The 25405-nt window shown below is 54.4% G+C and overlaps 1 protein-coding gene across 2 annotated transcripts in view; it reads right to left on the bottom strand.

The window, feature by feature from the left end:
* The window catches only part of LIMK1 (LIM domain kinase 1), a 34645-nt gene extending 14507 nt beyond the window's left edge, over positions 1–20138 (bottom strand). The window contains exons 1-5 of one of the 2 annotated variants that reach the window (XM_039460714.2): positions 20023–20138; positions 18052–18148; positions 8722–8860; positions 8297–8406; positions 5541–5726 (exon numbers count right to left, since the gene is read on the bottom strand). In XM_039460714.2, the coding sequence (XP_039316648.1) occupies positions 5541–5726; positions 8297–8406; positions 8722–8860; positions 18052–18148; positions 20023–20077 (587 nt within the window). In that variant the 5' untranslated portion in view covers positions 20078–20138. Of the gene's footprint in view, positions 1–5540; positions 5727–8296; positions 8407–8721; positions 8861–12528; positions 13154–18051; positions 18149–20022 lie in introns of those variants that run through there. The other variant, XM_039460715.2, reaches the window with a different exon arrangement.
* Positions 20139–25405: the final 5267 nt, after the last annotated feature.

Here is a 25405-nt window from a genome sequence, read left to right as displayed (position 1 = left end):
AAGAGGAAACATCAGTCAAACCCAGACGCAAGGGTGGGTGCGGTGGCTCACGCCTGTAATCCCAGCACTTTGGGAAGCTGAGGCAGGAGGATCACTTGAACCCAGGGGTCCGAGACCAACCTGGCCAAACACAGTGAGACCCTGTCTCTCTTTTTTTTTTTTTTTTTTTTTGACACGGAGTTTCGCTCTTGTTACCCAGGCTGGAGTGCAACGGCGCAATCTCGGCTCACAACCTCCACCTCCTGGGTTCAGGCAATTCTCCTGCCTCAGCCTCCTGAGTAGCTGGGATTACAGGCACGTGCCACCATGCCCAGCTAATTTTTTGTATTTTTTTTTTTAGTAGAGACGGGGTTTCACCATGTTGACCAGGATGGTCTCGATCTCTTGACCTCGTGATCCACCCGCCTCGGCCTCCCAAAGTGCTGGGATTACAGGCTTGAGCCACCGCGCCCGGCCCGACCCTGTCTCTCTTAAAAAAAAAAAAAAAAAAAAAAAAGGCAGAGTATCTTCCAGATTAAAAAGAAAAAACAAAAATCCAAACAGAAAACCATCTTATTTTAATGACTGGCCTGCATGATTAAAAAATGTCAAGGCCGTGAAGGGCAATGAAAGGCTAAGGAAATGGCCGGGTGCAGTGGCTCATGCCTACAATCCCAGCATTTTGGGAAGCCGAGGTGGCTTGTTTATATCTGTACGTACACATATATGCACATGTTGTTATTTATTGTTTTGGGAGTAAGCTGCAGGCATCATTGACTCCCCCGCAAATATGCTAGATGGTTTTCAAAACAAGGGCTTTTCTTCCTGGACACAGACTTCTTCTCTGTCACCCAGGCTGGAGTGCAGTGGCGTGATCACAGCTCACTGCAGCCTCAACCTCCTGGGCTCAAGTGATCCTCCCACCTCAGCCTCCCAAATAGCTGGGACTATAGGCATGGGCCACCACGCCTCGCCAGGCATTCTGTTACATAATTGTCAATTGTATCTTATAGTACAATGATCACAGTTGGGAAATTAAGCATTGATACCATTACCTAATACACAGACTGTATTCAAATTTTGCCAGTTCTCTCTATACTGAACTACTGAACTGTCCTTTAGAGCAGTCTCCCCTGATCCACCATCCAGTCCATGATGCACATTGCATTTAATCATCATGTCTCATCAGTATCTTTTTTTTTCTTTTGGACAGAGTTTTGCTCTTGTTGCCCAGACTGGAGTGCAATGGCAGGATCTCGCTCACTGCAACCTCTGCCTCCCGGGTTCAAGCGATTCTCCTTCCTCAGCCTCCCAAGTAGCTGGGATTACAGGCATGTGCCACCACACCCAGCTAATTTTATTTTATTTATTTTTTTTGAGACGGAGTTTCGCTCTTGTTACCCAGGCTGGAGTGCAATGGCGCGATCTCGGCTCACCGCAACCTCCGCCTCCTGGGTTCAGGCAATTCTCCTGCCTCAGCCTCCTGAGTAGCTGGGATTACAGGCACGTGCCACCATGCCCAGCTAATTTTTTTTTTGTATTTTTAGTAGAGACGGGGTTTCACCATGTTGACCAGGATGGTCTCGATCTCTCGACCTCGTGATCCACCCGCCTCAGCCTCCCAAAGTGCTGGGATTACAGGCTTGAGCCACCGCGCCCGGCTAATTTTATTTTTTAGTAGAGTCGGGTTTTGTCCATGTTGGTCAGGCTGGTCTCGAACTCCTGACCTCAGGTGATCTGCCCACCTTGGCCTCCCAAAGTGCTGGGGATTACAGGCAGGAGCTACTGTGCCCGGCCAAGTATCTTTTAATCTGTAACAATCCCTCAGCCTTTCTTTTTTTTTTTTTTGCTGGGGGTGGACAGAGTCTGCACTCTTAACTCTGTCACCCAAGCTAGACTGCAGTGGCGAGATCTTGGCTCACTGTGACCTCCGCCTCCTGGGCTTTAAGTGATTCTCCTGTCTCAGCCTCCCAGGTAGCTGAGATTACAGGTGTGCACCACCACACATGCCTAATTTGTGTGTTTTTAATAGAGACGGAGTTTCACCATGTTGCCCACGTGGGTCTCAAACTCCTGACCTCAAATGATTACTCCTGTAATCTTAGCACTTTGGGAAGACAGTGTGGGAGGATCGCTTGAGCCCAGGAGTTCGAGACCAGCCTGGGCAACACAGCGAGACTCAGTCTCTAAAAAAAATTTAAAAATTAGCTGGGTGCGGTGGTGTGTGCCTCTAGTCTCACTTACTCAGGAGGCTGAGGTGAGAGGACTGCTTGAGCACAGGAGTTTGAGGCTGCAGTGAGCTATGATCATGCCACTGTACTCCAGCCTGTATGACAGAGCAAGACCCTGTATCAAAAAAAATTATATATTCATATCATACATATATATATATATATATATATATATATATATATATATATATATATTCCTTAGAATTTCCTATCCTCTCCCTTGGTTTGCTAAAGCAGCAGGTGGCCGGGATAAATTAGACCTTTCTTTTTTTTTTTTTTTTTTTTTTTTTTTTTTTTTTTTGAGATGGAGTTTCGCTCTTGTTACCCAGGCTGGAGTGCAATGGCGCGATCTCGGCTCACCGCAACCTCTGCCTCCTGGGTTCAGGCAATTCTCCTGCCTCAGCCTCCCGAGTAGCTGGGATTATAGGCACGCGCCACCATGCCCAGCTAATTTTTTGTATTTTTAGTAGAGACGGGGTTTCACCATGTTGACCAGGATAGTCTCGATCTCTCGACCTCGTGATCCACCCGCCTCGGCCTCCCAAAGTGCTGGGATTACAGGCTTGAGCCACCGCGCCCGGCCAAATTAGACCTTTCTTAAAACACTGCTATACATGAAATAAAAAGCGGTCAACTAAAACCAGTTTAAAACAAACAAATAAATCTTTGGCAAATTGGGTTCCTTCCGGGAAGGGTGTGGCTCTTTGCAGAAATTACTGGGATGTTCCAGATGTTGGCTGGGCAGAATGCTTACCCAGTGAGACAGAGAGGGAGGAGACGTCATTGACTCTCTTCCTTATTTTATTTTGGGGACAGGGTCTCACTCTGTCTCCCAGGCTTGGAATGCAGTGGCACCATCATAGCTCACTGCAGCCTCCACCTCCTGGGCTCAAGCAGTTCTCCCATTCACCCAGCCGAAGAGGCTGAGATTGCAGGCGCGAGCTGCTGCCCCCAGCTGACTTGTCTTCATTTTTTTTTCTTTTTGAGACGGAGTCTCACTCTGTCACCCAGACTGGAGTGCAGTGGTGTGTGATCTTGGCTCACTGCAGCCTCTGCCTCCAGAGTCCAAGCAATTCTCATGCCTCATCCTCCTGAGCAGCTGGGATTACAGATATGTACCACCATGCCCAGCTAATTTTTGTATTTTTAGTAGAGACTGGGTTTCACCATATTGGCCAGGCTGGTCTCAAACTCCTGACCTCGTGATCCGCCCGCCTAGGCCTCCCAAAGTGCTGGGATTACAGGCGTGAGACACCGAGCCTGGCTGACTGTCTTCGTTTCTGAAATTCTGCCTGGATTTCCAGGGATCAGTGGCAGCCTCTGACCCTGTGGGGACCTCCCTTGGCCCTCTGGAGGAGTCATTGGTCTGGGACTTCCCTCATCTCTTTCTCCAGCTGTCTGCTCACTGGTGTCCATAAAGCAGCTGCTGGCTTGGCTGACGTCAGGGTGGCGATGGAGACATACATTCAAGCCCAGCATCTTGTTCTGTCCCCAGGGCTGCCTTCACACCTCACCAGTGGCCGCGCACGGCCGGGCTCTGACGGATGTACAAGGAACACTCACTGCATCAAATGAAATCGAGCACTCGGGCGAGGCGCGGTGGCTCACACCTGTAATCCCAGCACTTTGGGAGGGTGAGGAGGGAGGATCACTTGAGCCTAGGAGTTTGAGACCAGCCTGGGCAACACGGTGAAACCCTGTCTTTACTAAAAATACAAAAACTAGCCAGGCGTCGTCACCTGTAGTCCCAGCTACTTGGGAGGCTGAGGTGCAAGAATTGCTTAAACCTGGGACGTAGAGGTTGCAGTGAGCCGATATCACACCATTGCACCCCAGCCCGGGCAACAGAGCGAGACTGTCTCAAAAAAAAAAAAAAAAAAACAGTGAGCAATTGCCCCAAAGTGGAAAGACTGTATGCTACTTCTCAAGATGTCACTAAAGGCTCAGCAGAAATCTTAGAAGGCTCCGAGGTTTCCAGCTCCCTCATTGCTCAAACAGACCCCCAAAGCCCAGAGACAAAGGAGATGCTCAGAGTCACGAAGTCATCTAAGTTTTACTGGCCCCGCCCCACTTTATTTTGAGATGGGGTTTTGCTCCATTGCCCAGGATGGAGTGCGGTGGCCAATTATAGCTCACTGTAGTCATGACTTACTGGGCTCAAGAGATCCTCTCACCTCAGCCTCCCAGGTAGCTGTGACTACAATGCTGCCCAGATTGGTCTCCAACTCCTGGCCTCAAGGGATCCTCCCATCTCAGCCTCCCAAAGTCCTGTGATTACAGGTATGAGCAACCATGCCCAGCCTCCATGTGTTCAGTGATTTAACTATACTCTGGGGAAAAAAAAAAAAAAAAAAAAAAAAAAAAAAAAAAAAAAAAAAAAAAAAATGCCAGGCGCAGTGGCTCATGCCTGTAATCCAAGCACTTTGGAGGCCAAGGTGGGCAGATCACCTGAAGTCAGGAGTTCAAGACCAGCCTGACCAACATGGTGAAACCCTGTCTTTAAAAGAAAAAAAAATTTTTTTAAATTAAAGCAAAAACAAACAAACAAAAATCTATACTCTGTTAATTTTCTTTTTCTTTCTTTCTTTTTTTTTTTTTTTTTTGTAGAGATGGGGGGTGGTCTCGCTATGTTGCCCAAGCTGGTCTCAAACTTCTGGCCTTAAGTGATCCTGCTGCCTTGGCCTCCCAAAGTGCTGGGATTACAGGTGTGAGTTACTGTACCCGGCCTCTTCACTCATTCCTGACTTGCTTCCTCCTCTTTCTTGTTGGATAAGACATTAACTAAAGAAAATATCATTTTATTTTGTGTGTGGGTTTTTTTTTTTTTTTTTGTTATTTTTTTGAGACAGTTTTGCTCTTGTTGCCCAGGCTGCAGTGCAATGGCACGGTCTGGGCTCACTGCAACCTCCACCTCCCGGGTTCAAGTGATTCTCCTGCCTCAGCCTCCCAAGTAGGTGGGACTACAGGCACACACCACCACTATAGGCTCATTTTGGATTTTTAGTAGAGACGGGGTTTCAACATGCTGCCCAGGCTGGTCTCGAACTCCTGACCTCAGGTGATCCAGCCACTTCGGCCTCCCAAAGTGCTGAGATTACAGGTGTGAGCCGCCACACCTGGCGAAAAATGTCTTTTTACTGTATCTGGCATTTGTAATGGTATTGAGAGGAATGACTGGGCCAGGAATCTGGTAAACCAGGTTGTCAGAGCTGTGCCCCATCTGCACCAAACACTTGCCCATTCATTCTCAGGGCCCCCAGTGCCAGAGTCCGCCACCACATCAACGGCCACCGCCACACCGGGTGCAGCCTCGGCAGGCTGGCCACTTACCCCTGGACGCGGACGGTGTGCGAGTGCTCTGTGCTGCAGCCCGGCGGGCTGTGTGGGGGGTCGATGGAGACTGAAAGTCCACGCTTGCCGTGAGAGGAGGCTGGGATGGACACGAGGGTGACAGTGTGGGGCAGGTGGGAGCCAGGGGAGTCGGGGGTCAGCACAGTCTGGTAGTAGCAGTGCCCGCTGCAAGAGCCGCCAGGGGTGGGAAGAAGAGAGCGTCAAGGGTGTTAGCAATTTCAGCGTCCCTGCAGCCCCCAGCCCCAGGCTCTTCCCCCACCCGCTTCCTTTTCTTTCTTTTTTATTTTTTTTTCCTGAGACAGAGTCTCGTTCTGTTGATCATACCTCTGTACCCAAGCCTGGGCGACAGAGTGAGACTCCATCTCAAAAGAAAAAGAAAGCTAGGTCAGCCGCGGTGGCTCACGCCTGTAATCCCAGTGTTTTGGGAGGCTGAGGTGGGTGGATCACGAGGTCAGGAGATCAAGTCCATCCTGGCCAACAGGGTGAAACCCCGTGTCTACTAAAAATACAAAAATCAGCTAGGCATGATGGTGCATGCCCATAATCCCGGCTACTCAGGAGGTTGTGGCAGGAGAATTGCTTGAACCAGGGAGGCTGCAGTGAGCTAAGATCACAACTGCACTCCAGCCTGGTGACACAGGGAAACCGTCTCAAAAGCGGAAAAAAAAAAAAAAAGCTAGCAATTGCCCAAAAGTAGTGGTGTGATCCAGGCTCACTTAGACGTCTGCTTCCCAAAGTGCTGGGATTACAGGTGTGAGCCCCCGCGCCCGGCTGGCTTTCTTTTCTTTTACTCCTCCAGTGAGCTGGGGGCAGGAATGTGCATGCCCAGCCAGCCCTCATCCCTCTGAGTCATTCTGGGTCCGTCTACTCGCTGTGATCTTGTAAGGCGGCCAGGACCAGGCCTGAGGATAAATTCAGTTCAGGAGGAAGTCATTAAAGGTCCATCTGGGATCAAGCCATGCTGTCCTCTCATCCAGCTTGATCAGTGTTGTGTAAGAAAGAATCTGTGTTTTGTCCTGATTCCTGGGAGGACGACTCTAAGTCCCTGGAATGGGATATCTTTGTTATTCATGAGCCCCTCGGTCTATTCCTGAGTTGATGCTAATGAGATGATTCAGATGAGGCTGGTCCCCTCAAAGTGATCTGAAGAGGGCTGCCGCTTTCGGCCAGCCTGACCTCCAAGGACGAGGGCTAGAGACTAAGTTTGATCAATGACTCAAGCCGTCTTGACAATGAAGCCCCAATACAAACTCTGGCTGCTGGCGCTCCGGGAAGCTCCCTGGTTGGTGACCACACTGATGTGCTAGGGGAGGCGGGGGAGAGGCTTCATTTGGCTGGACCTAAGCTATATCCTTTATAATCAAACCGGAATCCTAAATGGAGGCTTTCTGGAGTTCTGAGTCTATGAGCAAATGATCACCCTTGGCAGGGTCTTGGGGGTCCCTGAATTTGTAGCTACTCAGTCAGAAATGTGGGTGGGCTGGGGACCCCTGCACTTGCAGCTGATGTCTAGAGAGGGAGCAGCTGTGCTGGGGACAATGTCCTTAACTTGCAGCATCTGCCCCACCTCAGGTGGTCTGTACCAGCACCATGCCGCAGTCACGGTAAGAAGGCTGATATCTGGGGTTTCTTTCTCTCCCTTCTTCCTCTCCTTTTTTTTTTTTTTTTCCTTTCCTTTCCTCCCTCCTTCCCTTCTTCCTCTTTCTCTCTCTCTTTTTTTTTTTTTTTTTTTTTTTGAGTTGGAGTTTTGCTCTTGTTGCCCAGGCTGGAGGGCAATGGCGCGATCTCCACGGCTCACCGCAAACGCCCCCTCTTGGGTTCAAGTGAGTCTCCTGCCTCAGCCTCCCGAGTAGCTGGGATTACAGGCGTGCACCACCACGCCTGGCTAGTTTTGTATTTTTAGCAGAGTCGGGGTTTCTCCATGTTGGCCAGGCTGGTCTTAAACTCCCAACCTCAAGTGATCCACCCACCTCGGCTTCCCAAAGAGCTGGGATTACAGGCGTGAGCCACCGCGCCCGGACTCTTTCTCTTGCCCGCCTCCCCTCCTCTCCCTCTCTTCTTTCCTTCTCTCCTTCCTTTTCTCTCTCTTTTTTTTTTGAGACAGAGTCTCACTGTGTCGCCAGGTGCCAGGCTGGAGTGTAGTGGCACTATCTTGGCTCACTGCAACCTCCACCTCTCAGGTTCAAGTGAGTCTCCTGCCTCAGCATCCTGAGTAGCTGGGACTACAGGTCCATGCCACTGCACCTGGTTAATTTTTGTATATCTATTATCTGAGATGAAGCCTTGCTCTGTTTCCCAGGTGACAGTGCAGTGGCGCCATCTCAGCTCACTGCAACCTCAGCCTCCCAGGTTCAAGCAGTTCTTCTGCCTCAGCATCCCGAGTAGCTGGGATTACAGGTGCGTGGCTAATTTCTGTATTTTTAGTAAAGACAGGGTTTCACCATCTTAGCCAGGGTGGTCTCAAACTCAATTTTTTGTATTTTTAAGAGACGGGGTTTCACCATGTTGGCCAGGCTGTTCTTGAACTCCTGGCGTCAAGGGATCCACCTGCCTCAGCTTCCCAAGGTGCTGGGATGACAGGCGTGAGCACCATGCCTGGCCATCTGAGGCTCTTCCCCGCTGACTTCTGTCATTTCTTACTTGCTTCCACGCACGGGCGTGGGAAGAGTCAGCATCCCTGCAGACCTTCGACGCAGGTGGGCCCCCCAGGCTGGGGGAGGGGCCGAGGCACTCACCAGTACAGCTTGGAGTGCTCCACCAGCGTGTACGTGTCGCCGTCGCCGATAAAGGTCCCACACGTAAGGCAGATGAAACACTCGGGGTGGTACTTCAGCTCCCCAGCCACCTGGTGCGGGGGTAAGGAGGGAACGGCACAGCTCAGCAGCCTCTGCAGCCCCCACAGATCCTCCCCGAAGGGCGTCACCCAAAAAACCACCACGGGGACCTGGCTGGCCAGCTGCTAAACTCCTGGACATAGCTGCCTCTATAGATTGCGGGGGGCCCTGAGGGATACTGACAGTCAGGCTCAGAAAGCAGGGGACACTCCAAGGACCAGCCAAAAAAAGACACCAGGAGAGACGATGATGGGAGAGAGATCTGAAGCATGGGGTCTGCTTGGACGCCCTCACCCAGGTCAGCGTGCAAGGTGGGGGGCGCTCACCATAACCAGTCCCTTGGTGATCTGCTCCGAGCACCCATGGCAGGACTCGCCATAGCGGGCCCAGTAGTCCTTCTTGCAGAAGAGCCGTCCATCCTTCTCATAGTACTGATGCGACAGGGAGGCACTGCAGTCGCAACACCTGGGGACAGGGGCTGGGCTGAGGATGTCCACTCCCACCCTCCTCCACCACACGGGGCCCCGGCCTTGCCTACAGGCACCTTTCTAAGAATTAGCAAACGGTGGCCAGGACCGGTGTGGTGGCTCACACCTGTCTTCCCAGCACTTCGGGAGTGGGAGGTGGGCAGATCACTGAGGTCAGGAGTTCGAGACCAGCCTGGCCAACGTGGAGAAACCCTGTCTCCACCAAAAATACAAAAATTAGCCAGGCATGGTGGCAAGCCTCTGTAATCCCAGCTACTCGGGAGGTTGAGGCAGAATCGCTTGAACTGGGGAAGTGGAGGTTGCAGTGAGCCCAAATTGTGCCACCGCACTCCAGCCTGGACAACAGAGTGAGACTCTCTCCAAAAACAACAACGACAAAAAGCAGAATGCAGGAGAATCCCCAGGTGTGCAGGGTCAAAGCCAGGGCGCCCCTCTTTCCTCACTAGAGCCTCTCAGGGAGGCCTGGCTGGAAGGGCAGATGTGGAGAAACCCCAGGCGCCAGCTGCCACAACACCAGCCGGGGGTTGGACCTACATTCCCAGCTTTTTCCCAGCCAAGCATCCCGGGGGGTGGGGACCAGCAGCCCTGCCCAGCCAGGATGAATGAGTGTAGAAATGTGGGTCTGGGCTGGGTGTGGTGGCTCATGTCTGTGACCTCAGCTGTTGCAGAGGCTGAGGTGGGAGGATCACTTGAGGCCAGAGGTTTGAGATCAGCTTTGGCAATACAGTAAGGCCCCATCTCTAAAAAAAGAAAAAAAAAAAATAACTGGCTAGCACAGTGGCTCAAGCCTGTAATCCCAGCACTTTGGGAGGCTGAGGTGGGTGGATCGCGAAGTCAGGAGATTGAGACCAGCCTGCGCAACATGGTGAAACCCCATCTCTACTAAAAAAACACAAAAAAATTATTAAAGAATTAGACGGGACTCTCAGTGCCTGTACTCTCAGCTACTAGGGAGGCTGGGGAGGGAGGATCGCTTGAGCCCAGGAGATCAAGGCTGCAGTGTGCTGTGATTATGTCACTGCACTCTAGCCTGGGTGACACAGCAAGACCCTCTCTCTAAAAAAATAAAATAAACAGACCAGGTTCGGTGACTCACGCCTGTAATCCCAGCACTTTGGGAGGCCGAGGTGGGCGGATCACGAGGTCAAGAGATCGAGACTATCCTGGCCAACATGGTGAAACCCTGTCTCTACTAAAAAAAGAAAAGCAAAAACCAAAAATCAGCTGGGTGTGGTGGCGTGCACCTGTAGTCCCTGCTACTCGGGAGGCGGAGGCAGGAGAACTGCTTGAACCTGGGAGGCAGAGATTGCGGTGAGCTGAGATTGCACCACTGCACTCCAGCCTAGCGACAGAGTGACACTCTCTCAAAAACAAAACAAAACAACCCCAAAATAAAATAAAAATAAAATAAACAAAATGTGGGAGCCCCAGTGAACCCACAGGCACACGTGTGCCCAGGCTGGGTCCTGCCGTGTGCGGGCATGTCTGGGTCTAGGTACAGACCCACACAGAGAACAGGCTAGGGGGTCCGTCCAGCTCTGCCACTGTTTGGGTGCTATGGGTCACACAGGGACAGAAGAATCCAGGCTCTACCTAGGGCTGTCATCTAGGGGAGAGGCGGGTAGGAGGGCTGGGACCTGCAGGAGATGGGGGACGCTGAGGGGCTGTCTCATCCCGGTCCTGCTCCTTCCTACCTAGGAAACCCTCCACCACCTGGGGCCTGCATGGGTATCACTCACGGACTGTCTGCTAAGCTAATTCCCTGTAACTAGGGAACATGGGGTTGGGAAGGGGAGTTAGGCAGAAGCTGGTGGGACACTGTCCCTTTAAGAGGATCCAGCCAGTTCCCCTTTGTCTGGGAGCCTGGGGGAGGGGCTGGGAGTAGAGAGGGAGCAGAAAATGCCAGGGTCTGGACAAGCGTGGGTAGGGGTGCATCCAGGAAGGTGGCCTCGTGCATTCCTCCGTGGGGGTGGGGAATGCGGAGGTTGGACCACGGGAGGTGGTGGCAGGGGCAGCAGAAGACATGACGTCAGGGTCACTGCCCCCACTGGAGCTGGGGGCGGGCAGGTCAGGCGGGTGGAGGAGGGAGGGAGGGGTTGGGAAGGCCCCTAGGGCACCCCCTGTCCCGGGGCTCTAACCTATCCACAGGAGGCCGGGCTGACTTGGGTCCGGCCCTCTCGGAAGCCCCCACGCCCACTACAGACCAATGACTTGCTTCCTGCCCTTACACGGATCAATCACACATGACCTCGGTCACAGGGATGCCACAATCAGAGGAGTGTCCCGCACCCCCACCAGCAGGAAGCAGGGCCCCCCTGAGTGCCTCTGTGGTGGGTGGTGGGTGGGTGGGGGATTAGGAACTGCTGTAACCAAGTGTCCCCATCCCGAGGAGGCAACGCTCTTCCACAGCCTGGAAACTCCTACGGGTCCACTGACTGGCTCACGCAGACTCACAAACCTTTAGCTCTGTCGCCGGCTTTCGCCAGCTGTGAAAGACCCAGCGCTGATGACTCACCCTGGGGTCTGAGTGCACTCTGCCTGCCTCCGGTCACCACTTCCTTGAAGCCTGTTCCATCAGACACTAGGTCTGCCCACCACTGTCTGCCACTGCCCTGCCAGCTCCCTGCAGCCCCAGGCTGGGCACCCACAAAGCTTATCCCAGGAGAGAACATAAGGGGTTCCTGCAGGCCAGGCCTGCACTGTGCACTCAGCAACCTCAGAGCTGCCCTGAGGCCCCCATCTCTGCCTCCATCGCAGACAGGGTGCCCAGGACAGGCCCAGGCTGATTTGGTGGCTCAGGGGCTGGGGTTCAGGGACTCAGGGAGCCTTTGTGGATGGAGAGCACGAGGAGCCCCCGATCCTGCCCCGTCCCTCACCCCTCAAGCCTGCATTCTGCCAGGAGCTAGAGGCGGCAGGTGGGGTGGGATGGGCCTGGCTCTCTTGGGTGCTGCACAGAGTGCCTGACTGTGCCCAAGAAGATGTCAAGGGAGGCGTGCCAGGTACGGAGGCTGTGCAGAGCTGCCCTCGGGCCAGCCAGAGAGGTGGGCAGATCGCTTCAGGCCAGGGGTTCGAGACCAGCCTGGGCAACATGGTAAAACCCCATGTCTTTTAAAACTACAAAAATTAGCTGGGCTTGGTGGTAGGCGCCTGTAAGCCCACCTACTTGGGAGGCTGAGGCAGGAGAATCCCTCTCTCTGGGGGGAGAGCTGTGCCCTGGCCCCATGACCGGGTACCCGGGTACCCCTCCCTGGGAGCAGGGTAGGACAAAACCGGGCTGGGGCAAGAGGAGGAGGAGGCACCAGGAGGGCATGAAAGGGGCGCACTGTGGCCCAGGTGGCTGGCTGGGCTGGGACAGCCGTGGCTTCCGTAACGACAGGAGTGGAATCATTGCTCTACCCAGGGCCACATCCCTGGCCACCAGCTGTGAAGAAAGAGCAGGTGGAGGACCAGCCTCATGGGGAGACTGACCAGAAAGGGCTCACAGCTTCAGCAAGGGCCTGGTCCCTGGAGAGCAGTGACAGCGGCCCAGGAGTTTCAGTTCTGCCCCCGAGCCCGGACCTAGGTAGGTTGGCCTCCAGCCCCAGGCCTCACACCGGGAGCTCTGCCCGGGGCTCAGGACAGATGGACAGGGGGCTTCCCACTTACTTAGCTCTCCGGAGGAGGAGGCGGCGTCTTCTCAGGGCTGAAGCCAACAGCATCCTCTGTGGCTACACGGGGGGCTCTGGAGGTCTAAGGGAGGGCAGGGGTGGCCGGCCCAGCCGCTTCCCCATCCTCCTCAGGGGCTCAGGATTGGAGGCTGCAGAGGGTGGGGCCAGCGGGGCTGCAGCGCACAGCAGGAAGGTGCAGCCGCGTGGGTGCCAGGGGACTCGGTCTGAGCCTGCAACAGGAAGTGGCCAGAGCTCCCTTTGCCTGGGCTTTGCTGCGGGTGGGGAGGGAGCCATCTAGGCTCGGCTCCCACCCAGGGAGGCGGTGGCCCGTCCCTGGCCCTGAACACACGCTGTAGGTTCCTCAGCCTTGTCGACCCTGGCGACTGCACGGAAGGTCTCAGGCTTCTCTGGGGACAGGGACAAGCTCAAAAGCAGCTGCCTCTTCCACTGCTGCCCCCAAGGGAACAGAGGCTGACTTCCCATGGACAGTCCATCCTCATGTCAAACGTCCCGGGAAGAAAGGGAGGCTGCATCCCGGCCCTGGCTCGAACCCCTCAGGCCAGCAGCACGCTCAGCCCTCCTCGCCTAGGGCCAGCCCAGCCGGCTGCCGGGGAGATGCTACCAGGGCTGCGGCAGCCCTGGGGACTGTGCATTTCCGGGAGGGGACCTCGCAGAGGCAGTGCCTGAGCCAACAGGAAGCCTGGACCAGTCCAAGGCTGGGGCCTGCAAGGGGGTGGGAGGTCAGAACAGAGAAAGCGGAGGGCCCCGGAGTGACAACCTCGGGGCAAATACCAGAGGCCCCGTGTGCCTGCAGCAACTGTCCCACTCCACACAGAGGGGCGGCATCAGTCCCGCCTGAGCGCTCCAGCAGCCCACAGGCCCCCATCACAGCACTCATGACCCTGTCTGTCCTATCAGCGTGGGAGTTTCTCAAGAGCAGGGGCCAGGGGACAGCAGCAGTTCTCAGATGCTCAGGTTATGACCTTCAAAGACACACAGCTGGCCGGGTGCGGTGGCTCACACCTGTAATCCCAGCACTTTGGGAGGCCGAGGTGGGCAGATCACTTCAGGCCAGGGGTTCGAGACCAGCCTGGCCAACACGGTAAAAACCCCTGTCTTTTAAAAATACAAAAAGTAGCTGGGCGCGGTGATGGGCACCTGTAAATCCACCTACTTGGGAGGCTGAGGCAGGAGAATCACCTGAACCCGGGAGGTGGAGGTTTCAGTGAGCTGAGATTGTGCCACTGCACTCCAACCTGGGCAATAAGAGTGAAACTCTGTCTCAAAAAAGAAAAAAAAAAAAAAAAGCCACACAGCCAACAGCACATTCCACTGAGCCCAGAAGACTCTACCACCCCGGCCAGTGACTGGACTTCCACACACTGGTCTCCTCGTGGTCCTCAGTTGAGCCAAGCACACTCCAGCCCCAGGGCCTTTGTACACACACCCCCACCCCCAAAACATCCTCTACACACTGCTCCCTTCAATTCTGTCCCCTTAAACATCACCTCCTCAGAGTGCTGGCCCCCAGCACCTGACAAGCGTTTGTTCACTGAGTGTCTCGCCTACTGGAAGGCAGGGACCCCGCCAGTCTGGGACTGGTGACACTAAGCTGTGGTCACACTGTAGGCTCTGAAGCCAGGCTGCCCACGGCCTGGTTCTACTCCTCACTCGCCGTGAGACTCTTAGCAAGTGACTGAACTCTGCACCTCATTTGTAAAATTGCTTTTTAAGAATTTGAGACAGTGTCTCTGCTGCCCAAGCCGAGTGCAGTGGCGTGATGACAGCTCACTGCGGCCTGGAAGTCCTAGGTTCAAGTGACCCTCCCATCTCAGCCTCCTGAGTAGCTGGGACTACAGGTACGTACCACCATGCCAGGCTGATTTTTAAATTTTTTTGTAGAGATGGAGTCTACTATGTTGCCTAGGCTGGCCTCGAACTGCTGGCCTCAAGCAATCCTCCCACCTCAGCCTCCTGACGTGCTGGGATTACAGGCATGAGTTACCATGCCCGGCCTTGAAATTGCTTTAATAGATAGCACTCCCTGCCTGGGTTGTCGTGAGAGGGGTTTAATGCAGAGAGGGTGTGCCACAATTATTTGCAAGTGACTGACTCAGGGACCCTAGGAAGTCCTACCAGGAGGGGCACATGCAGAGGGGCCAGGAAGGTGGGGGGCGGGGGTGGGTTGGCAATCACTGGCCACCTCCCCAGTGGGGCTGGAGGCTGCAGACCCCTCACAGCTTGTCACACTGCTCCTGCCTGAACACCTTCAGAGGGGTGGGGGCCCTGACCAAAGGTCTCAGTGCATCAAGTGAGGTCTGCGCCGGGCCCAATGCCTCGGAGCCCAGGGCCTGAGGGAGGCTAGGCAGTCTAGCACCTTGGACACCCCACCGAGAGCCAGCCTGGCTGTGGTCAGCTACACGGACAGGTGAGCAGTGACCCCCTCTGAGCTGCTTTGCTCACTGTCATGCAGGGAGGACACTGTTAGACCCGGCAGCTTTGGGGACCGTTGGGACACCCCACAAGCCATGTGGTGGAAGCCCTGGGTCCTGCTTCTGGTGGATCTTCACTCATAGAGAGACTTTTTGTTTATTTGGGACAGAGTCTTGCTCTGTCACCCAGGCTGGAGTGCAGCGGTACAATCTCGGCTCACTGCAACCTCCACCTGCCTGGCTCAAGTGATTCTTTTGCCTAAGCCTCCCGAGTAGTTGGGACTACAGGAGCCTGCCACCACGCCTGGCTAAATTTTGTATTTTTAGTAGAGACGGGGTTTCTCCATGTTGGCCAGGTTGGTCTCAAACTCCCGACCTCAGGTGATCCACCCACCTCGGCCTCCCAAAGTGTTGGGATCACAGGTGTGCGCCACCACTGGCCCCTGCCTTTTCTACTCTGTGGCAATGTGGAGTGAGAAGTCTGAGTCCCAGCTCTAGATGTCACAAACTTCAGCGAGGCACCTGACTGCACGGAGTGTGTTTCTCCCACGCACACTGGGCACATACGGCCCCTCACAGAGTTCTGCTGAAGATTTAACTAATCAGCACGAAGATGCTCAATGCATGGTAGCCAATATGACAAACACTCGCCAAAAACTGTCCCTTCTGCCTGAAATTCTCTGCATTCTCAGTCACTGTCCCAGGTCAGGCCTTATGAGCTTGGACCCCTGAGCTAATGGGACAGTCCCTTCGCTGCCTGGTTACTACCACCAGCCCACTGGGATGGCATTCCTCAATAGCATGTCACCCCAGCCCTTCCGCAGCTTTCTGCCAGCTCCCTTCTTTTTTTTTTTTTTTTTGAGATGGAGTCTGACTCTATTGCCCAGGCTGGAGTACAGTGACATGATCTTGGCTCACTGCAGCCTCTGCCTCCCAGGTTCAAGTGATTCTCCTCCCTCAGCCTCCTGAGTAGCTGGGATTACAGGCACCTGCCACCACACCCAGCTAATTTTTGAATTCTTAGTATGGGGGTTCACCATGTCGGCCAGGCTGGTTTTGAACTCCTCAAGTGATCCGAATGCCTCAGCCTCCCAAAGCGTTGGGATTACAGGCGTGAGCCATCGTGCCCATCTGACTTTTTTTTTGAGATGGAGTCTCACTCTGTTGCCCAGGCTGGAGTACAATGGTGCAATCTTGGCTCACTGCAACCTCTGTCTCCCGGGTTCAAGTGATTCTCCTGCCTCAACCTCCCGAGTAGCTGGGATTACAGGTGTGCACCACCACAACCGGCTATTTTTTTTTTTTTTTTTAATTTTTAGTAGAGACGGGGGTTTTACTATGTTGGTCAGGCTGGTCTTGAACTCCTAACCTCATGATCACCCGCCTTGGCCACCCGAAATGCTGGGATTACAGGCACAAACCACCACACCCGTCCTGACTTCTGAAGCTCCTCATCTTGGCATTCAAGGCCCTTCATGAATCAGTCTCAACTTTGTTTCTTACTGGATTCCTCAACTTAACAAGTGAACTGTTCCTGTCCCCTCAGCAGTCCGCACCGTCCTGCCTCTGTGCAGATGGTTTTCTCTGCCTGGTGAGACCCTGCTTGCCTCCCAAAGGCCTCCTTCTGAGCCCCTGGTACAGAACCCACAGCATGCTGTCTGTGTCCTTTCAGGCACACCACTGAGTGTGTTCATTTCACTCATTGGTTGTGTGACTTTCATCAAGAGAATTAACCTCTCTCTGTTGTGATTTGATGATTCCCATATTAAAAAAAAAAAAAAAAAAAAAAAAGGCGGCTGGGCACGGTGGCTCATGCCTGTAATCTCAGCACTTTGGGAGGCCGAGGCGGGCAAATCACCTGAGGTTAGGAGTTCAAGACTGGCCTGGCCAACATGGTGAAACCCCGTCTTAAAAAAAAAAAAAAAAAGAGAGAGAGAGAGAGAATTAACCTTTCTGTGTCCCAATTTTCTCTCTGGCAAAACAAAGACGAAACTAATATCTAACTATGCAAAGTACTTAGAACAGGGGTTGTCCCTCACTGAATGTTAGACAATGTTAGACATTATTCCTAAAAAAGAAAAAATAGGCTAGGCACAGTGGCTCATGCCTATAATCCCAGGACTTTGGGAGGCCAAGTCTGGAGGATCACTTGAACTCGGGAGTTGGACTTGGAGGCTGTAGTGGGCTATGATCTTGCCACTGCACTCCAGCCTGGGTGACAGAGCAAGACCCTGTCTCCTAACAAAAAGAAAAGAAAAACACCAAAAAACAAACCAAGGTCAGGCGCGGTGGCTCACGCCTGTAATCCCAGCACTTTGGGAGGCCAAGGCAGGAGGGTTGCTTGAGACTAGGAGTTCAAGACCAGTCTGGGTCTCAATAGTGAGACCCTGCCTTTACAAAAAATTTAAAAAATTAGCTGAGCATTGTGGTGTGTTACCTGTAATCCCAGCTACTGGTGAGGCTGAAGTGGGAGGGTCGACTGAGTCCGGGAGGCAGAGGTTGCAATGAGCCAAGATGGTGCCATTACACTCCAGTCTGGGCAACAGAGCCAGACCATTTTGAAAAAATTAAAAATTAAATAAAATTAAATGAGGACAGGAGCGGTGGCTTACGCCTGTAATCCCAGCACTTTGGGAGGCTGAGGTGGGAGGATCACTTAAGGTCAGAAGCTTGAGACCAGCCTGGCCAACATGGCAAAACCCCTTCTCATACTAAAAACACAAAAATCAGCCGGGTGTGGTGGCGGGTGCCTGTAATCCCAGCTACTCTGGAGGCTGACAGAGGAGAATCGCTTGAGCCTGGGAGGCAGAGGTTGCAGTGAGACAAGACAGCGACACAATACTTCCAGCCTGGGTGACAGGGCGAGACACCATCTCAAAATAAATAAATAAATAAATAAATGACAACAGGAAGGCCTGTAGGGATCTTCTAGTCAAAACACCTCATTTCATAAATGGTAAACTGAGGCCACGAAATCACAATGGCCGACAGCACTGTCAGGCATATGCCAGCCTTCCCCCATCCTTGACCAGCCTGTCCTCTATGGCAAGCCTTGCTTAGGGCGACACAGGCCCTGGGCACCCACCTACCTGAAGCAGTCTGCGTGCCAGTCCGCATTCAGGGCCTGGAGGTACTGGCCGTCACAGATCCTCTGGCCGCAGCTTGCACACATGGGCAGCTCGCTTCCTGCAGGGGCGGAAAGGGAGTTGGGAAGCGTTCTCAGGAGGTGTGACCTGGCGCAGGCCCAGCCTGCCCTGCCCACCCGTGGACCTACACCTGCAGGAATCCTCACACACGCACACGTGCAGCACCCAGGCGGGCAGCCACTGTGCCAAACGGAAGAAGAAAGGACGCTGGCCCGAGTCTTGCTGAGATATTGACTAGGCTACCAAGCGTCTCTGGCTCTGTTTCCCTACTGAGATACTGACTAGGCTACCAAGCATCTCTGGCTCTGTTTCCCTACTGAGATACTGACTAGGCTACCAAGCGTCTCTGGCTCTGTTTCCCTACTGAGATATTGACTAGACTACCAAGCGTCTCTGGCTCTGTTTCCCTACTGAGATACTGACTAGGCTACCAAGCGTCTCTGGCTCTGTTTCCCTACGTATCAACCTAGGAGGAGGATCAGGTCCACCCTCCCGCTATAGTATTGGGTCTGGCAAGGTAAGTGGGGAATGAGGAAGCAGTGGCCTTACAAATAAGGCAGCGGGTGACATTCTTATCACAGCCTCCTTTCCTCCCCTGCCTGCCCAGGAAGAAGTCCTAAGAGGGCCCTTCAAAGGCAGGGACTGGACAAGGCTGGATTGGTGCATCCTGGGCTGAAGCCACCTGCGAGGTCAAGGGCAGAAGCCTGGAAGTGCCGGCCCTAACAGATCCCCATGGCTTGGCGAGGGGCAGGAGCTGCAGAGCCAGGTACTCCCAGACACCTGTCCCAGGGAGGCCTGGCACCTCCTCTAGGCAGCCACAGGCATGCTTAGTCATCCCTGGGGCCTGGCACCCTTGGAGCTGGTGGACCCTGGAAAATGCCCCAGGCCTGCCCCTCCCCACTGTACAGACGGGGAGACTGAGCCCGAGATAGCATGGCTTGCCCAGTCACATAGCTAGGTCCCAAGGCCACAACGGCCTGCCGCTCCGTGAAGAGGCTGGGACCTTAGGTAGGTAGGGGCTATATGAAAGAGGGTCCCTACCCCCAATCAGGTTTTCAGGGGCCTGGGAAGGGTTGGTGGCAGAGGTGCGGGCAGGGTTGGCGGAGTCAGGCCCTGCCTTGGGGCCAGGTGGGTCTATGTGACAGGTCAGCGAAGGAGATCGGGGAGGAGACCCCAGACCCTGTCCTGAGCTGGGGGATCCTGGGGGGAGGTCCTTGAACCCTAACGGCAATGCAGTACTGCGCCTTGGGCCCCAGTGAGGGAGAAGGGGCTAAAGTGGGGGTTAGGATGAGTCATGCTCCCAGCCAAGACTGAGGCAGGCACCGGGTTTGGGGCACGGAGAGGGAGTGGTTCCGCAGCACACGGCCTCCGGCTTCCTGGAGCCCGTCTCCGCTCTACCCATCTGGCCCCCAGCCACCGGCACCGGGGAGCAACTACCCGGTCTCCAAATGTGCAGAAGAGGAAACTGAGGTCCAGGGAGTCAGCGCCTGGCTCAAGGTCACAGAGCCGGGCAGGCGCCTGGCGGCCACTGGGACCCGCGGCTGCGGCTTTCCCGGCGGCCGCTCTTTCTTCCCAGACTGGATAAAGGGTGGCTCCAGGGCGAGGCCCGGGTGGTGGACACAGCACGCGGATGGAGGCCGGCGCCGGGCGGGCAGAGCCTGGGAGTCCTTCGCGGGCGGGAGTGGGGGGAGGAAAGGGGTCCAGGGGCCCCCCAGCCCCGCGGGAGGACAGCTCGCCGGGGGCCGGGGAGGGGGATCCCGGGCGGGAGGGGGACAGGGAGGGGCCTGCGGGCTTCGGAAGGACGAGCTCATCCCGGAGGAGGCAGGGGCGCGGCCTCCTGGCAGACCTGCCCCCCGCCCCGTGCCCTGGGCTGCCCCCCCAAGGCCCTCGCCCCGCACCCCGCGGCCCGCGCACCTTCCTCTCCCATACGTTCTTCCCTCCAGGTGCAACAAAGTAGCGTCAACCTCATGCACTCGGCGGGGGGCGGGGCCCGGCGGGGCTGGGGCTGGGGGCGGCCGGGCCCGCGAGCTCGCCCACCGCCGCCGGCCCGGGGAGGCAGGGGCGGAGGGCGCGGGCCGGGCCGGGCCGGGCCGGGGGCGCCTCTCGGACACCGGCGGGGACACCGGCTCGGCGCCGCGGCGGCTGGGGAGCGAGCGGAGGGGCGGACCGAGGCGGGGCCTGCGAGCTGCGGCACGGGGGCGGGGTGCGGGCGGCCGGCGGCGGGAAAAAACCCTGCGCGGCCCCGCCCCCCAACCGAGACCCCGCCCACACGCCCGAGGCCACGCCCCTAGCGGCCACACGCTGTCGCCGAGGCTGGAGTGCAGTGGCGTGATCTCAGCTTACTGCAGCTTCTGCCTCCCAGGTTCAAGCGATGCTCCCGCCTCAGCCTCCTGGGTAGCTGGGATTGCAGGCGCCTGCCACCAGGCCCGGTTGATTTGTGTATTTTTAGTAGAGTCGGGGTTTCACCATGATGGCCAGGCTGATCCCAAACTCCTCACCTCAGGTGATCCACCCTTCTCGGCCTCCCAAAGTGCTGGGATTGCAGGCGTGAGCCACTGCGCCCGGCCGCAATTTTTAATTTTTTATCGTAAAGAAGGCTGAGCACAGTGGCTCATCCCTATAATCCTGTCACTTTGGGTGGCTAAAGCGGTAGGACAGTCGAGGCCAGGAATTGGAGATCATCTGAGGCAACTGAGTGAAACCCTGTCTCTTCTAGCTCTTTTTTTTAAAAATTATTCAGATGTGGCTCGTGGCTGTAGTTCCAGCTACTTGGGAGGCTGAGGTGGGAGGACGCTTCAGCCCAGGGGGCCGAGACTGCAGCGAGCTCTGATTGCCCCACTGCACTCCAACCTGGGTGACAGAGTGAGACCCTGTCAAAAAGATGGGGAGGGAAAGGGAGGAGAAGGACAGGGAGAGGAATGAGAGGCTTTTAACTTGCCTGTAGGGCATATACCAGGCAGGACCCTGGCTGGAAACGGAAGGGGCCATTTACCGGGGCTAACTGGGGAGAGTTTGATAAAGGGGATGTTTCCAGTACACGGGAGAGGGTGGTGGTGGGGTTAAGGAGATCAGTAAGGACTGGTACAGTTGCAGGGGTAGCAGCAGTTACCAGCTCAGGGTGAGGGGGCTTGCAGGGGGTCCCTGGGGTGAGGGGGCTTAGAGGGGGTCCCTGGAGGAGAGGCCTGCCTGAGGGGAGTTGTGCAAGAGGGGTCCCCAGCTTTGGGGGACTCATGGGGAAGAGGGCCCAGAGGGCTATTCTGTTTTTTTTTTGTTTTTTTTTTGTTTTTGTTTTTGTTTTTGAGACTGTTGCCCAGGCTGGAGTGCAATGGCGCGATCTCTGCTCGCTGCAACTTCCACCTTCCGGGTTCAAGCGACTCTCCTGCCTCAGCCTCCTGAGTAGCTGGGATTACAGGCTCACGCCAACACGCCCAGCTAATTTTTGTGTTTTTAGTAGAGATGGGGTTTCACCATGTTGGCCAGGCTAGTCTCGAACTCCTGACCTCGTGATCCACGCTGCCTTGGCCTCCCAAAGTGCTGGGATTAGAGGCATGAGCCACCTCGCCCGGCCCCAGAAGGGCTATTCTGATCTTACTCCGCTGCCCTTCATATTCTTCCATTGCCTCCCATTAGCCAATCCTGTGTAGGTGCAGAGGGCAGGGCCATGTTGGTGCTGTGCCCACAGTGCTGGGTGGAGAAATGCACAGCGGCCTGGAGGGGCTGTGAGCCCGAGCCCAGTTGGTTGAGTGGTGTTATCCAGTTTTGACTAAATAAACCCTCACAGAATGGACTCATTGCTGAAAACAATTCCTGCAAAAAAAGCACAGATTGAAGATGACGCTTACTGGGCGCTGTGGCTCACATCTGGAATCCCAGCACTTTGGGAGGCTGAAGTGGGAGGATCACTTGAGGCCAGGAGTTCAAGACCAGCCTGGGCAACATAGTAAGAACTCCCATCTCTACGAAGAAAAAAAATTTAGCTGCGTGTGGTGGCATACACCTGTAGTCACAGCTACTCTGGAGGCTGAGGCAGGAGAATCCCCTGAGTCCAGGATTTAGAGGCTCTGGTGAGCTCTGATCATGCCACTGTACAGCCTGTCTCAGAAGGAGGAGGAGGAGGAGGAGGAGGAGGAAGAGGAGGAGGAGGAAAAGATGAAGCTGGCACTTCCACAGCCCACAGGATCTCCTTGTCAACCACAATTCCAGGTGAAACATCAGATGTGACATACTCAGTCACATTGCTCATGCAAAGTGTTTTTTTGCTGAAAGCAAAAAGGCTTTTTGCTTTTTATTTTATTTTCTATTTTTGAGACCGAGTTTTGCTCTTCTTGCCCACGCTGGAGTGCGTTGGCACGATCCCAGCTCACTGCAACCTCCACCTCCTGGGTTTAAGTGATTCTCCTGCCTCAGCCTCCCAGGTGGCTGGGATTACAGGCATGCGCCACCACGCCTGGCTAATTTTTTGTATTTTTTTTTTTCTTTTTTAAAGACGGGGTTTCACCATGTTGGTCAGGCTCGTCTTGAACTCCCGACCTCAGGTGATCCACCCGCCTTGACCTCCAAAGTGCTTGGATTACAGGCGTGAGCCACCATGCCTGGCCAATTTTTTGTATTTTTAGTAGAGATGGGGTTTTGCCATGTTGGCCAGGCTGGTCTGGAACTCCTGACCTCAGGTGATCTGCCCACCTTGGCCTCCCAAAGTGCTGAGATTACAGATGTGAACTACTTTGCCCAGCTGCAAAAAGAATTGTTGTACTTTTTTTTTTAGGAGAGACAGGGTCTCACTCTGTCACTCAGGCTGGAGTGCAGTGGCACCATCATGGCTCACTGCAGCCTTGAACTCCTGGGCTCAAGCGATCCTCCCACCTCAGCCTTCTGGGTAGTTGGGACCACAGGCATGTGCCACCAAGTCTGACTAATTTTTGTGTCTTTTGTAGGGATGGGGTCTTACCATGTTGCCCAGGCTAGTCTCGAACTCCTGAGCTCAAGCGATCTTTTCCACTTTGTGTTCCCAAAGTGCTGGGATTATAGACGTGAGCCACCGAACCTGGCCTGATAAAAGTTTTCTATATGAGGAGTTATGCGTCCCATGGGAATGACTCACTTACTCCAGAGATTAGAATTGTCCGGTTGCAAATTTGTGCCTGGCTAGACACGAGCCAGTGACAAGCAGGAGGCTCCTTGGGGACGCTGCCATAGCGTGAGCCCAAGGCTGTGGCTGAGGGCAGGGCCAGAGCCTGTGCTGTCCTAGGCTAGCCACGCAAAGCAGGCTGGCGTAACGAGATCCCTCCTGTCACACCCCGACTGCCACCTGCCCACTTCTTGCCCACTCTGGGTGACCTCACCGAGAGGAATGGCTTGGTGATTCCTTCGACCTCTCTTCAAACTGCGGACACAAGAGCCTGAATGTCTATTAGGGGTCTCCACTTGGATGGCAAATGGGACCTCATACTTTTTTTTTTTTTAGTTGAGATAGAGTCTCACTCTGTCGCCCGGGCTGGAGTGAAGTGGCGCCATCTCCGCTCAGAGCAACCTCTGTCTCCCGGGTTCAAACAACTCTCTGCCTCAGCCTCCAGAGTAGCTGGGACTACAGGCGCATGCCACCACACCTGGCTAATTTTTTGTATTTTTAGTAGAGATGGGGCTTCACCACATTGGCCAGGTGTGTCTCGAACTCCTAACCTTGTGATCTGCCTGCCTCGGCTTCCCAAAGTGCTGGGATTACAGGTGTGAGCCACGGAACCCGGCCGGGACTTCAAGGTTAACACGTCCAGATCAGAGCTCATAATTTGTGCCTGGATGGTTCCTCCCCACGTTTCTTATCTCAGTAAATGATACCAGCGTCATCCAGTAATTCAGGCTAAATTCACAGGCATTCTCCTTCTCCTTCTTCTTTTTTTTTTTTTTTTTTTTTTTTTCACACAAGATCTCCCTCTATCACCCAGGCGGTGGGCAGTGGCTTGATCAAAGCTCACTGCAGTCTTGACCTCCCAGGCTCAAGCGATCCTCCCATCCCAGCCTTCCTAGCAGCCGGAACTCCAAGGCTGCAGCATGGCGTGACGCCTCCCGTTCCGTCTCTTGACTCCCTGCATCTGATCCGTCGGCAAATCCTCTCGGCTGTGCGTATAACACACATCCAGAATTCCAGCACTTCTTTGTCCTTCTTGGCCTAGTTGGGGACTGAGAGCAACAGCCTCCCAAGTCACGTCCTGATGCCCTGCCATCCTGCAGAGCCTCTGAACATGCAGCTCAAAGAGTGACGTTCCTTTGCTTTCTAACCCTGAGGTTCTTGCTTCTGTGCTTTTAGGACCTCGCCTCTGGCTACTACTTTGCCCTTATTTTTTCTCTCCTTGGTTATTTTTGTTAAAACCGTGATGGTCAGTCATGGTGGCTCACACCTGTAATCCCAGCTATTTGAGAGGCCAAGGCAGGAGGATCGCTTGAGGCCAGAAGTTTGAAACTAGCCTGGGCAACATAGTGAGATCTCTACCAAAAAAAAAAAAAAAAATTACCATGTATGGTGCTACGTGACTGCGGTCCTAGCTACTTTGGAGGCTGAGCCAGGAGGATTGCTTGAGGCCGGGATTTCCAGGCTGCACTGAGCTAGGATTACATGACTACACTCTAGCTTGGGCAACAGAGGCAGTGGCTCAAGCCTGTAATCCCAGCACTTTGGGAGGCCGAGGCGGGTGGATCACGAGGTCGAGAGATCGAGACCATCCTGGTCAACATGGTGAAACCCCGTCTCTACTAAAAATACAAAAAATTAGCTGGGCATGGTGGCACGTGCCTGTAATCCCAGCTACTCAGGAGGCTGAGGCAGGAGAATTGCCTGAACCCGGGAGGCGGAGGTTGCGGTGAGCCAAGATTGCACCATTGCACTCCAGCCTGGGTAACAACAGTGAAACTCCATCTCCAAAAAAAAAAGAGATGGGGCTTTGCCATGTTGCCCAGGCTGGTCTTGAACTCCTGGGTCAAGAGATCTGCCTCCCTCGGCCTCCGAAAGTGCTGGGATTACAGGTGTGAGCCACCACGCCTAGCCCAGTCTTTCACCATGAAGTATGATGTTAGCTTTGGGCTTTCATCATAGGCTTTATTAGGTGAAGTGGTTTGCTTCTATTCCTAGTTCATTGAATGTTTTTATCATGAAAGGGTATTGGATCTTGCTGCTTTTTCTGCAGCAACTGAGGGGATTATGTGATTGTCTTTCATTCTGTTTACGTGTTGTTTTTTAGGGATAGATTTTCATGTGTTGAAACATCCTTACATTTCAGGAGAAATTGCACTTGTTTTTAATCTG

Source organism: Saimiri boliviensis, chromosome 20, assembly GCF_048565385.1.
Source record: "Saimiri boliviensis isolate mSaiBol1 chromosome 20, mSaiBol1.pri, whole genome shotgun sequence".
Taxonomy (NCBI): Eukaryota; Metazoa; Chordata; class Mammalia; order Primates; family Cebidae; genus Saimiri; species Saimiri boliviensis.
This window is presented reverse-complemented; position numbering and strand designations above follow the sequence as displayed.